The 12,084-nt window shown below is 40.0% G+C and overlaps 1 protein-coding gene across 1 annotated transcript in view; it reads left to right on the top strand.

Moving 5' to 3' along the window:
• Positions 1 to 12,084, top strand: part of ANO3 (anoctamin 3) — a 452,166-nt gene that overhangs the window by 54,325 nt on the left and 385,757 nt on the right. The window contains 1 exon segment of the mRNA XM_055549165.1: positions 355 to 365. Coding sequence (XP_055405140.1) covers positions 355 to 365 — 11 coding nt within the window.

The raw sequence follows: 12,084 nt of genomic DNA on the forward strand, positions 1-12,084 counted from the left end.
GAAGAAGGCTGAGCGCCGAAGAATTGATGCTTTTGAAGTGTGGTGTTGGAGAAGACTCTTGAGAGTCCCTTGGACTGCAAGGAGATACAGCCAGTCCATTCTGAAGGAGATCAGCCCTGGGATTTCTTTGGAAGTAATGATGCTAAAGCTGAAACTCCAGTACTTTGGCTACCTCATGTGAAGAGTTGACTCATTGGAAAAGACTCTGATGCTGGGAGGGATTGGGTGCAGGAGGAGAAGGGGATGACAGAGGATGAGATGGCTGGATGGCATCACTGACTCAATGGACGTGAGTCTGGATGAACTCCGGGAGTTGGTGATAGACAGGGAGGCCTGGTGTGCTGCAATTCATAGGGTTGCAAAGAGTCGGACATGACTGAGTGACTGAACTGAACTGAACTGAACTGAGGGTATAAGGAATTCCTTCTTTAACAACTTTAACATTTATGAAATGCATTTATTTGTTTTCAGAAGGTCAGGTAGCACTGTTTATAGTGCACATTAGCAGAAATACAGAATTTTTGTCTTGAGGAAAAGTGGTCCTGGTTTCACTTTATGCCAGACAATCAGACCATGACTGCCTGTTGCAGCCAGTTTGACCCTGGATAGAAGAATCATCAGAGGAGAGACATTGTTGCTGTGCCTAGTGGTATTAGCAGTCAGATGACCTTTTCCTAGAACCATATAGAATCCTTTATTGTTTTTTTCTCTACTCTCTGTTGTAAGTGAATTTTTCTTGAATTTTTCTCTTCCATATTTTCTCATACTAGTTTCTACTTTTGCTTGAGCAATAATATTTTAATTAGTTACACTCATCCTTCCAGCTTCCTTCTCTGCTCCTCACTTCTCTAGATATTATTTATGTTCAGTGACACCCTCTGACCCTTTATGTCCTGAGCAGCTGCTTCATATCATTGTTCAGCTCATTGAAAATTTGCATTTGTCCAATGGCAGTACTGATAAGAATTTCTCCAAAAGACAATATTAACACTCAGGGTTTTTATATAAGGTAAGTAAATGTGCAAAGGCTTATATTTTTCTTGAGAGAAATGGCAGTAAGTAGAGCTCCAAACTGTTAGTTTTTTTTTTTTTCCAAAAAAGCCAAAAAAGAGATATGTTTTAAAAAAATACACCAGAACTCGGCACACATGTGGGTTTTAATGTGAAAATAAAATGCAATGAAGTGGCGGAGAGCTGGTATCCTGCAGATTGATGGTTTCAGTCATCATTTGAACATTTGATTTGAAGTTGTCATGTTAAATCTCAACTCTTGTGCGTTTGTCATCTCAGATTGAAGTTTCTCAGTCTTGGCACTATTAACATTTTTTGCCATAAAGTTCTTTGTTTTGAGGGGCTTTCCTACTCATTATAGGATATTTAGCAGCATCCCTTGTCTCAACAACACTAGATGCTAGCAACACCCCTCCAACCAGTTGTGACAAACAGAAATATCTCTAGGCATTGCCAAAAGTCCCAGGGGAGCAGAATTTCCCCCAGTTGAGAACTACAACAAAAAACATTTAAAATATGCTTTTCCAGGAGATGTTTAAGCCCATGGGAAAGAGATATGGTGAAATGGGGAACTTGAAAGTAAGTACAAGTTAGAAACTTAGGCAGAACTTCAAAGAGCTATATTAAAGTTTCTGTGTTATCTGAGCCTGCTTAATCATTTTGTACTTGATGTTTGTTTTATTTGAGTAGAAATTTTTAATAACCAGCAGTGTAAAAGGAAATCATATCTTATTTTTGTTATGGTAAAATCAACAAAGCTCTTTTCCTTGGGATCTCTTAGTTTTTTTCATAAACTCTGTCTTTGAAACAAGATAAGGTTAAATATTGGCTTTCCAAGTGGCTGTGTGGTAAAGAATCCTTCTGCCAACGCAGGAGATGTGGGTTGGAACCCTTGGCTTGGAAATACCCCTGGAGAAGCAAATGGCTACCCACTCCAGTATTCTTGCCTGGGAAATCCCATGAACAGAGGAACCTGGCAGGCTACAGTCCATGGTGATCTATAGTCCAGACTCCACACTCACAAAAGTCAGATGCGACTTAGCGACTAAGCACAACAACATTAAATATTATACCAATTTATGTGGCTGAGGAAAGTAAAAGACAGAAAAGATATAATCTCACCTAAGATACCTAAGCAGTTATGCAGTCCAAGAGGAAACATGGAGTACAAGAGTCCACGTTCTCTTCTTATAGCTTAAAGCTACTCACTGCTCTTTTGGGGGTTGTGAATTCACTATACATAAAAAGTCATCTTATCTTTATAGCAAAATTTTAAAATATCTATTAAACTCTCACCAGTGAGGTCATATTAAGGAAAGATTCTCAATTTAGAAAGCCTTTTTAATTCTGCATAACATTTTGCATGTCATAGGCACTGAACTAGAATAATTCAACTTTATTCAAGATCAAGTAAGTGGAAGAAAAAGATAGAGACCATAAATGTCCTACAGAAAATTCAAATGAGAAATTATTTCTGGCTTGAGAGTAAGAAATGATCCAGGATTTGTGAAGTTTGAAGCTTATGTAATAAAAGGAAAAAAAAAAAAAAAAAGAAAGAAAAAGAACTTCCCTGATAGCTCAGTTGGTAAAGAATGCGCCTGCAATGCAGGAGACCCCGGTTCGATTCCTGGATTGGGATGATCATTTGGAAAAGGGATAGGCTACCCACTCCAGTATTCTTGGGCTTCCCTTGTGGCTCAGCTGGTAAAGAATCTGCCCTCAATGTGGGAGACCTGGGTTCGATCCCTGGGTTGGGAAGATCCCCTGGCGAAGGAAAAGGCTACCCACTCCAGTATTCTGGCCTGGAGAATTCCATGGACTGTATAATCCTTGGGGTCCCAAAGAGTTGGACATTACTGAGTGACTTTCACTTACTCACATTCAAAAAATAATGCAAATTTTTAATATATAGTAGCTGGTGGAAAAGGGCACATTTAGAATTGAGAAAAGTAAATTACTACAGTTAGACTTTGTTTCAATGCTGACAGTTGCAAAAAGCACAAACTGCATAAAAAAAAAAAAGATGTTATTTTTATTGATGAACTGCCCGACACCCTCTGCCGTGTTTTTTCCGTTAATTTTCAGATTCATTCTCTTTAATAGCCTCTTTTTTTAAAAAATAATTTTGCTTATTTTTGACTGTGCTGGGTCTTCATTGCTGCATGGGCTTTTCTCTAGCTGAGGTGAGTGGGGGATACTCTCTAGTTGCGGTGTGCAGGTTTCTCGTTGCAGTGTTTTTTCTTGTTGCATTTGGAGCATGGACTCCAGGGCATTTGAGCTTCAGTAGTTCTGGCACATGGGCTCAGTAGCTGCAGCTCTCAGGCTCTAGAGCTCAGTAATTGCAGTGCATGGGCTCAGTTCCCTGTGGCATGTGGGATTATTCTGGACCAGGGATCAAACCCATGTCTCCTGCATTGGCAGGCAAATCACTACGGAGCCATCAGGGAAACATTGGTGGCTCTTCACATGACATTGATTTTGTAATAATTGTTTCTGTAGCGAGAATTTTTTAATGATACATTGTTTTCTCTCTCATCCTTGGTTGAAGAAGCTTATTTTCATTAAAAAAGTTATTTTCAGCTACACAATTATTTTTGATAATACCATGCACATTTTTAGAATTATTGTCCAATTTGGAAATACCTCTATTTAGTTTCTCATTTGTCATCTATAGGGTTTGGTATAATTTCTCAGATGTTTCAGGTTTGGTACATTCCAAATGTTATTTCAGCTCTAATTACAAATTTCTGGAGTAAAGCAACATAGGACACATCCATTCACAATCACAATTACTATCCTTATATGTTTGTGCCATATCATGGGTGAGTTCACATAGCAAGCAGATGGTCAGAGTATTCCTAGAAGCCATCTGTACACCAGTACTGCCATAAATATGTTAATTCTACGTAGCTATAGGTGCTTAGCCCATAATTTTCTCACTAAAACGTAAATAAATGTGTTTGTATTCAGCTTCCCCTGTCAAGTCACAAAAGTACTCATGACCAATCCACAGCCCCACTTGATAGAGGTGAGATGTGACAGAGGAAACTTAGAGTAGATAGAGACAACGGTCCCAATGTATTACAACTTTTGCAAACTTATAAAAATGTATGAGTGATCATGGGAACATATTAAATGAGTGGCACCTTCAATTATGGGCTCCACTGACTACATTTTTCTGTTTCTCCGTGAGGAGTATGTTCAATAGAAAAGAAGCACTGTTAATTTCTATCATGACCTGTGAACTGTGACATTGCCTGTACTATTTTGCATTTTGATTTTTTCTTAATGGTCGATACCATGTGGCACAAGCACGAGCTTGCCATGATTGTAAGAGATAGGCTAGGCCTTGTGTCTATGCCTGGATTTTTTCTTTTTTCTTCCTGGTAAAAACTATTATAAGGATTAGAGATACTGGTTGTGGGTTTGAAAGGCTTTAAATCCTGGCTGCCCATTTACTATCCGTTAGACGTTGGAAATGTCATTTCCTTCTGTTTTACTCCTTCATCTTGGGCTGTCTCCTGGGTTACTTGGTCTTTCTTACTACACAAAGTTTTCTAAGGATACAGTCTATAGTTTGAGCACAAATGCACCTCTGATACCTCACAGATTGCATGCAGTTGGCACAAATGTTCGTTGAATGATAGTGAATGAATAACTACTATTATAGTTTAATGAAGTGATCAGAGAAGTGAATAATCATTGAGAACTGGTTGTGATTAAGAACTCAAGAGGGACATATCTAAAACAGCCCAAAGCACAGTAGAGGGTCAGATGAACAATCAGGAAAAACTTTCAAAAGGGGGGAGATATTAATGGGAACCTCTGAAGCATGGTGGCTTCCCTCATAGCTCAGTTGGTAAATCATCTGCCTGCAATGCAAGACCTGGGTTCGATTCCAGGGTCGGGAAGATCCCCTGGAGAAGGAAATGGCAACCCATTCCAGTATTCTTGCCTGGAGAATCCCATGGACAGAGGAGCCTGGTAGGCTATGGTCCATGGGGCCGTGAGAGTCCGACACGACTTAGTGACTAAACCACCACCTCCTGAAGCAATAATAGGGATGAGCATACAAAGAGTCAGGCATTCCCAGTGGAAGGCACACTATATGATAAATGAATAGAGAGATACAGAAAAGAAAACAGTGTTCTAGATCTATAGTGTGAGATGCACGGGGAATGATAGCAGGCAATGGAATGAAGAGGTAGGCAGGAACCAGATCTCAAAGTATCTTGATAATACCAAGTTCAGTTCAGTTCAGTTCAGTCACTCAGTCGTGTCTGACTCTTTGCAACCCCGTGAACCACAGCACGCCAGGCCTCCCCGTCCATCACCAAATCCCGGAGTCTACCCAAACTCATGTCCATTGAGTTGGTGTTGCCATCCAACCATCTCATCCTCTGTCGTCCCCTACTCCTCCTGCCTTCAATCTTTTCCAGCATCAGGGTCTTTTCAAATGAGTCAGCTCTTCATATCAGGTGGCCATATTAGTATTGGAGTTTCAGCTTCAACATCAGTCCTTCCAATGAACACCCAGGACTGCTCTCCTTTAGGATGGACTGGTTGGATCTCTTTGCAGTCCAAGGGACTCTCAAGAGTCTTCTCCAACACCACAGTTCAAAAGCATCAATTCTTCGGCGCTCAGTTTTCTTTATAGTCCAACTCTCACACCCATACCTGACCACTGGAAAACCATAGCCTTGACTAGACGGACTTCTGTTGGCAAAGTAATGTCTCTGCTTTTTAATACACTGTCTAGATTGGTCATGACTTTCCTTCCAAAGAGTAAGCATCTTTTAATTTCATGGCTGCAGTCACCATCTGCAGTGATTTTGGAGCCCAGAAAAATAGTCAGCCAGTTTCCACTCTTTTCCCATCTATTTGCAATCAAGTGATGGGACCAGATGCCATGATCTTTCTTTTCTGAATGTTGAGTTCGAACCCAACTTTTTCACTCTCCTCTTTCACTTTCATCAAGAGGCTCTTTAGTTCTTCTTCACTTTCTGCCATAAGGGTGGTGTCATCTGCATATCTGAGGTTACTGATATTTTCTCCCGGCAGTCTTGATTCCAGCTTCTGCTTCTTCCAGTCCAGCATTTCTCATGATGTACTCTGCATATAAGTTAAATAAGTAGAGTGACAATATGCAGCCTTGATGTATTCCTTTTCCTATTTGGAACCAGTCTGTTGTTCCATGTCCAGTTCTAACTGTTGCTTCCTGATCTGCATACAGGTTTCTCAAAGGCAGGTCAGGTGGTCTGGGATTCCCATCTCTTTCAGAATTTTCCACAGTTTATTGTGATCCACACAGTCAGAGCCTTTGGCATAGTCAATAAAGCAGAAATAGATGTTTTTCTGGAACTCTCTTGCTTTTTCTATGATCCAGCGGATGTTGGCAACTTGATCTCTGGTTCCTCTGCCTTTTCTAAAACCAGCTTGAACATCTGGAAGTTCATGGTTCACGTGTTGTTAAAGCCTGGCTTGGAGAATTTTGAGCATTACTTTACTAGCGTGTGAGATGAGTGCAATTGTGCGGTAGTTTGAGCACTCTTTGGCATTGCCTTTCTTTGGGATTGGAATGAAAACTGACCTTTTCCAGTCCTGTGGCCACTGCTGAGTTTTCCAAATTTGCTGGCATATTGAGTGCAGCACTTTCACAGCATCATTTTTCAGGATTTGAAATAGCTCAACTGGAATTCCATCACCTCCCCAAGCTTTGTTCTTACCAATGCTTTCTAAGGCCCACTTGACTTCACATTCCAGGATGTCTGGCTCTAGGTCAGTGATCACACCATCATGGTTATCTGGGTCAGGAAGATCTTTTTTGTACAGTTCTTCTAAGTATTCTTGCCTCCTCTTCTTAATATCTTCTGCTTCTGTTAGGTCCATACCATTTCTGTCCTTTATCGAGCCCATCTTTGCATGAAATGTTTCCTTGGTATCTCTAATTTTCTTGAAGAGATTTCAAGTCTCTCCCATTCTATTGTTTTCCTCTATTTTTTTGCATGGATTGCTGAGGAAGGGTTTTTTTTTTTTTTTTTTTTTTTTTTTTTTTTTTTTAATCTCTTCTTGCTATTCTTTGGAACTCTGCATTCAAATGGGTATATCTTTCCTTTTCTCCTTTGCTTTGCTTCTCTTCTTTTCACAGCTATTTGTAAGGCCTCCTCAGACAGCCATTTTGCCTTTTTGCTTTCTTTTTCTTGAGAATGGTCTTGATCCCTGTCTCCAGTACAATGTCACAAAACTCCGTCCATAGTTCATCAGGCACTCTGTCTATCAGATCTAGTCCCTTAAATCTATTTCTCACTTCCAATGTAGAATCATAAGACATTTGATTTAGGTAATACCTGAATAGTCTAGTAGTTTTCCCCACTTTCTTCAATTTAAGTTTGAATACCAAGTTACTTATAAGTTAATAGAAGTCGCTGGCTGGTTTTAAGCAGAGGAACAACAAATCCAACTTCTTATCTGCCGTAACTATTTCTCACCTCTTGGCTTAGGTACCCAAGGAGCAGTTTTTGCTTGAATCATCCTAGTAAGTCCTGTCTTCACAGACTCTATTAACCCCTTAAATGCATATTCAGTCTATTAATAAAATGATTCAAAATTGTTATCTTGCTACAGTTTCCTTTTTTGATATTAAACATGTTTTGGTCATATTAAAATTTGGTTTTATCACATAGGCAAAGCTGGAAGATTACATTTAAAACAAGATAAATAGCATAGCATATCTTATTTTAGTTAAATGAATTTTGCAATATCTAACTTAAATATATTATCCTTAAATCTTGAGATATAAAAGTTCACAGTAAACTCTGAAAAAAAATCATGAAAATTTATGTTAGTGAAACTTTTGCTGTTTCTCATGAGTTTGCTATATTTCATTTTATGAGTTTAATGAATTTCCTTGACACCTGCCTCCATTAATAAACATTCCTTTGAGCTTTATGTGAAAGTCATGAACTGGATCATCTGTGTCCTCCTGCCATCTACTGGTCATAGTTGAGAACACATATTTACATCTTCACTGGTCTTTGGTAAATGATTGTGTTGAATGTTGTGAAATTAAATCCATTTGTAGAAAACAGGGGTGAAGCCATCAGTGATTCATCCATAGGCAATATTGAGAAGTTTCTTTCCCTTTTTTATTATAAGAATCTCTCAACCTGCCTTTATTCATCCTGAGGTTTTGATGAAGAAAGATTCTTCATTTGCGTGATTTTACTTGTGCTCCCCACGTGCTTTGGGGAAACATCTCCCTTCAGTCATACCATTCTCTTCCTCTCATACTTTATACTCCTCCTCAGAATAGCAATCCAGACTGCCAGTTGTGTGTGACCAGTGAGACGAAGATATTTTGCTATTGGTGTACACAGCAATGAGCTTTTTAAACAGGATTTTGATTTCTTAACCTATTGCTTACATAAGTGAAGTTATAGTCACTTTGTTGGTAAGTCAACATTGTTGACGATAAAGTGTGACATAAATGCCATGAGTACCTTCTGAGTGCTGGGCATGCATGCCCCTCTCATATTTCAATGTGCACACCATAGGTTGCTTTTATTTATTTTTTTAAAGAAAGCATTCGGTTTTTGTTTTGTTTTAAATGCTAAACTATCCTCTCCTTTTTGTTGTTATTCTTACTTCTCTGATCCTAAAAGTTTCTATAACCTACCTCTTAATGATGGGCGACCCTAAACTGTCACAGAGCCTTTCTTCTTCACCCATCTACACTAGGTGCTAATCTAGGATCCATCGCTTCTTTATGAGCAACATTTGCTGAGCGCATGGTGTGTGTTTTTATTATTATTTAAGTTCAGGATCCACTACACCTACCAGAGGTTAATTTAAAAAATCACCTATACACAGAACTACTCCGTATTCAAGTTGTTATGCATATGAAGTATTAATAAACAAATAAAGCCAGAAATAAAACATGAATAAAAGAACGGTTGGCAGAGATTTCCTGTTGTTTTTTGCCTATTTACTTAGCTGTCTTAAAATCATTTCTCTTCACTGATCCTTTATTCTTAGTTTGCCTCATTCTGTTTCAGGATCAGAGCCTCTTTGCTTTCTTCTGAGATTGGTGCCATGTAAAGACAGGGACATCGCCCAGAGATGAAAACAGACTGGCACAGATGAGCTAGTTGGGTAAAGACTTCTGCCTCCTGAAACTGTGATTCTTTCTAGACACATATAGTTTAAATTAATAAAATCATGGAATTGGATAGTTGAACAAAAGAGGTTACTTTTTTTTTTTTTGCAACTCATTGTCTTTGAGCAGAGAGCAGAGGTGAGGAAATGGACACAGGTGCTGCTGCTGCTGCTGCTGCTAAGTCGCTTCAGTTGTGTCCAACTCTGTGCGACCCCATAGATGGCAGCTCACCAGGCTCCCCGTCCCTGAGATTCTCCAGGCAAGAACACTGGAGTGGGTTGCCATTTTAAAAAGTGAGATGTGACAATGTTATAAGAAGGGACAGTATGGAGAACTGGGGGAAGAAAGGTCTTCAATATAGAGCACTTTCCAGTGAGGAAAAGTCAATATATCTACAAAAAGGTTCATAAAATACTTTGACTACAAAAAGGAAGAAGAAAGGAGTAGAGGAATCTAAAGACAATTTATGTCCCTTATCTAGACTGAGATTCATTTGATTTCTTAATTTATCAGCTTAATTTTGAAATAAGATGATTCTTTAGTGTCATTCTTTATTGATTTTTTAAAAAATTGAAATATAGTTGGGGTACAACATTATGTTACTTCCACATGTAGTGATTCAACATTTAAATACATTATGAAATGGTCACCATTATAAATCTAATAACCATCTGTCCCCATAGAAAGTTATAATATTGACCATATTTCTTGTGCTGTATTTTACATACCCATGACTTTCGTTGTTGTTGTTCATTTGCTCAGTTGTGTCTGACTCTTTGCGACACCATGTACTGCAGCACGCCAGGCTTCCCTGTCCTTCACCATCTCTTGGAGCTTGCTCAAACTCATGTCCATTGAGTTGGTTATGTCATCCAACCCTTTCATCCACTGTCGTCCCCTTCTCTTCCTGCCTTCAATCTTTCCCACAATCAGGGTCTTTTCCAGTGAATTGGCTCTTAGCATCAGGAGGCCAAAGTATTGGAGTTTCAACTTCAGCATCAGTCCTTCTAATGGATATTCAGAGTTGATTTCCTGTAGGATTGACTAATTTGATCTCCTTGTGGTCCAAGGGACTCTCAAGAGTCTTCTCCAACACCACGGTTTGAAAGCATCCATTCTTTGGTGCTCAGCCTTCTTTACAATCCAACTCTCACATCTGTAGAGGACTACTGGAAAAACCATAGCTTTGACTTATATGGACCTTTGCTGCTAAAGTAATGTCTCTTTTTTATTATGCTGTTTAGGTTTGCCATAGCTTTTCATCCAAGGAGCAGGCGTTTTTTAATTTCACGGCTGCAGTCACTGTCACAGTGATTTTGGAGTCCAAGAAAAATCCTCCAAGCTAGGCTTCAACAGTATGTGAACCGAGAACTTCCAGATGCACTAGCTGGATTTAGAAAAGGCAGAAGAACCAGAGGTCAAATTGCCAACATTGGTTGGATCATAGAAAAAGCTAGAGAACTCTTGAAAAACATCTGCTTCATTGACTATGCTAAAACCTTTGACTATGTGGATCACAACAAACTGCAGAAAATTATTCAAGAGATGGGAATATCAGACCACCTTGCCTGCCTCCTGTGAAACCTGTATGCAGGTCAGGAAGCAACAGTTAGAACCGGACATGGAACAACAGACTGATTCCAAATTGGAGGATTTTGTGCATTACTTTGTTAGCTTGTGAGATGAGTGCAGTTGTGTGGTAGTTTGAACATTCTATGGCATTGCCTTTCTTTGGGTTTGGAATGAAAAACGGACCTTTTCCACTCCTGTGTTCACTGCTGAGTCTTCCAGATTTGCTGGCATATTGAGTACCAGCACTTTCACATTTTTTTGACCCAGGGCAGTGACCTCTACCAGAGACTGACTGAGTTGACTTGGTTTTGGGTGTTTGAGTGTCTCCTGTGGAAGTATGGATCAGCAGTGGCTTGCCATGGGGGCAGGGGCTCTGGCTGCAGCAATCCTGGGAGGCACAGCATGTGGCATAAGTCTTCTTAAAGAAGGTTGCCATTAGCGCCACTACAGAGCCATGGAGCAGACGACCCACAAACTGGAGAATAATTATACCAAAGGAGTTCTTGCACTGTGGCAAAAGTTCTAGGGCCCACAACAGATTTCCCAACCTGGGGACCTGGCAAAGGGCCTGAGAACCCGCAGGGAATTTGACTTTGAAGGTCAGTGGGATTTGATTACAGAAATTCCACAGGACTGGGGAAACAGAGACTCTTGGAGGACACAAACAAAATCTTATGAGCATCAGGACCCAGGAGAAGGGGACAGTGATCCTCTCAAGAGACTGAGCCAGACTTGCATATGAGTGTCCGGAAGTCTCTGGGGGAGGCATGGGTCAACAGTGGTCTGCCACGGGGTTAGGGGTACTGACTAAAACAGTCTTGAGAGGCTTGGCATGCTTGCATAAGCCCTTTTGAAGAAGGTTGCTATTACTGCCATTACCCCTACTACAGGGAGGGAACACAGCTCCACCCATCAGCAAAAAATTGGATTAAAGATTTACTAGCATGGCCTTGTCAACCAGAGCAAGACCCAGTTTTCCCCACAGCCAGTCCCTTCCATCAGGAAGCTTCCACCAGCCTCTTATTCTCATCCATCAGAGGACAGACAGAATGAAAACCATAATCCCTATGACTTACTTACTTTAAACTGGAAGTTTATACCTCTTAATCTCCTTCACCTATTTCACCCCTCCCCCACTCACTTCCCCTCTGACAACCACCTCTTTGTTCTCTTATCTATGAGTGAGTCTGTTTTTGTTTTGTTTTGTTTGTTCATTTGTTTTGTTTTTTAGATTCCATATATAAGGGAGACTGTCATGGTATTGGTCTTTGTCTGACTTAATGCGACTTAGCATGCATGATAGCCTATAGATCCATCTCTGTTGCCCCAGATGGCATGATTTTGTT

This window comes from Bubalus kerabau, chromosome 15, assembly GCF_029407905.1.
Source record: "Bubalus kerabau isolate K-KA32 ecotype Philippines breed swamp buffalo chromosome 15, PCC_UOA_SB_1v2, whole genome shotgun sequence".
NCBI classification, from domain to species: domain Eukaryota; kingdom Metazoa; phylum Chordata; class Mammalia; order Artiodactyla; family Bovidae; genus Bubalus; species Bubalus kerabau.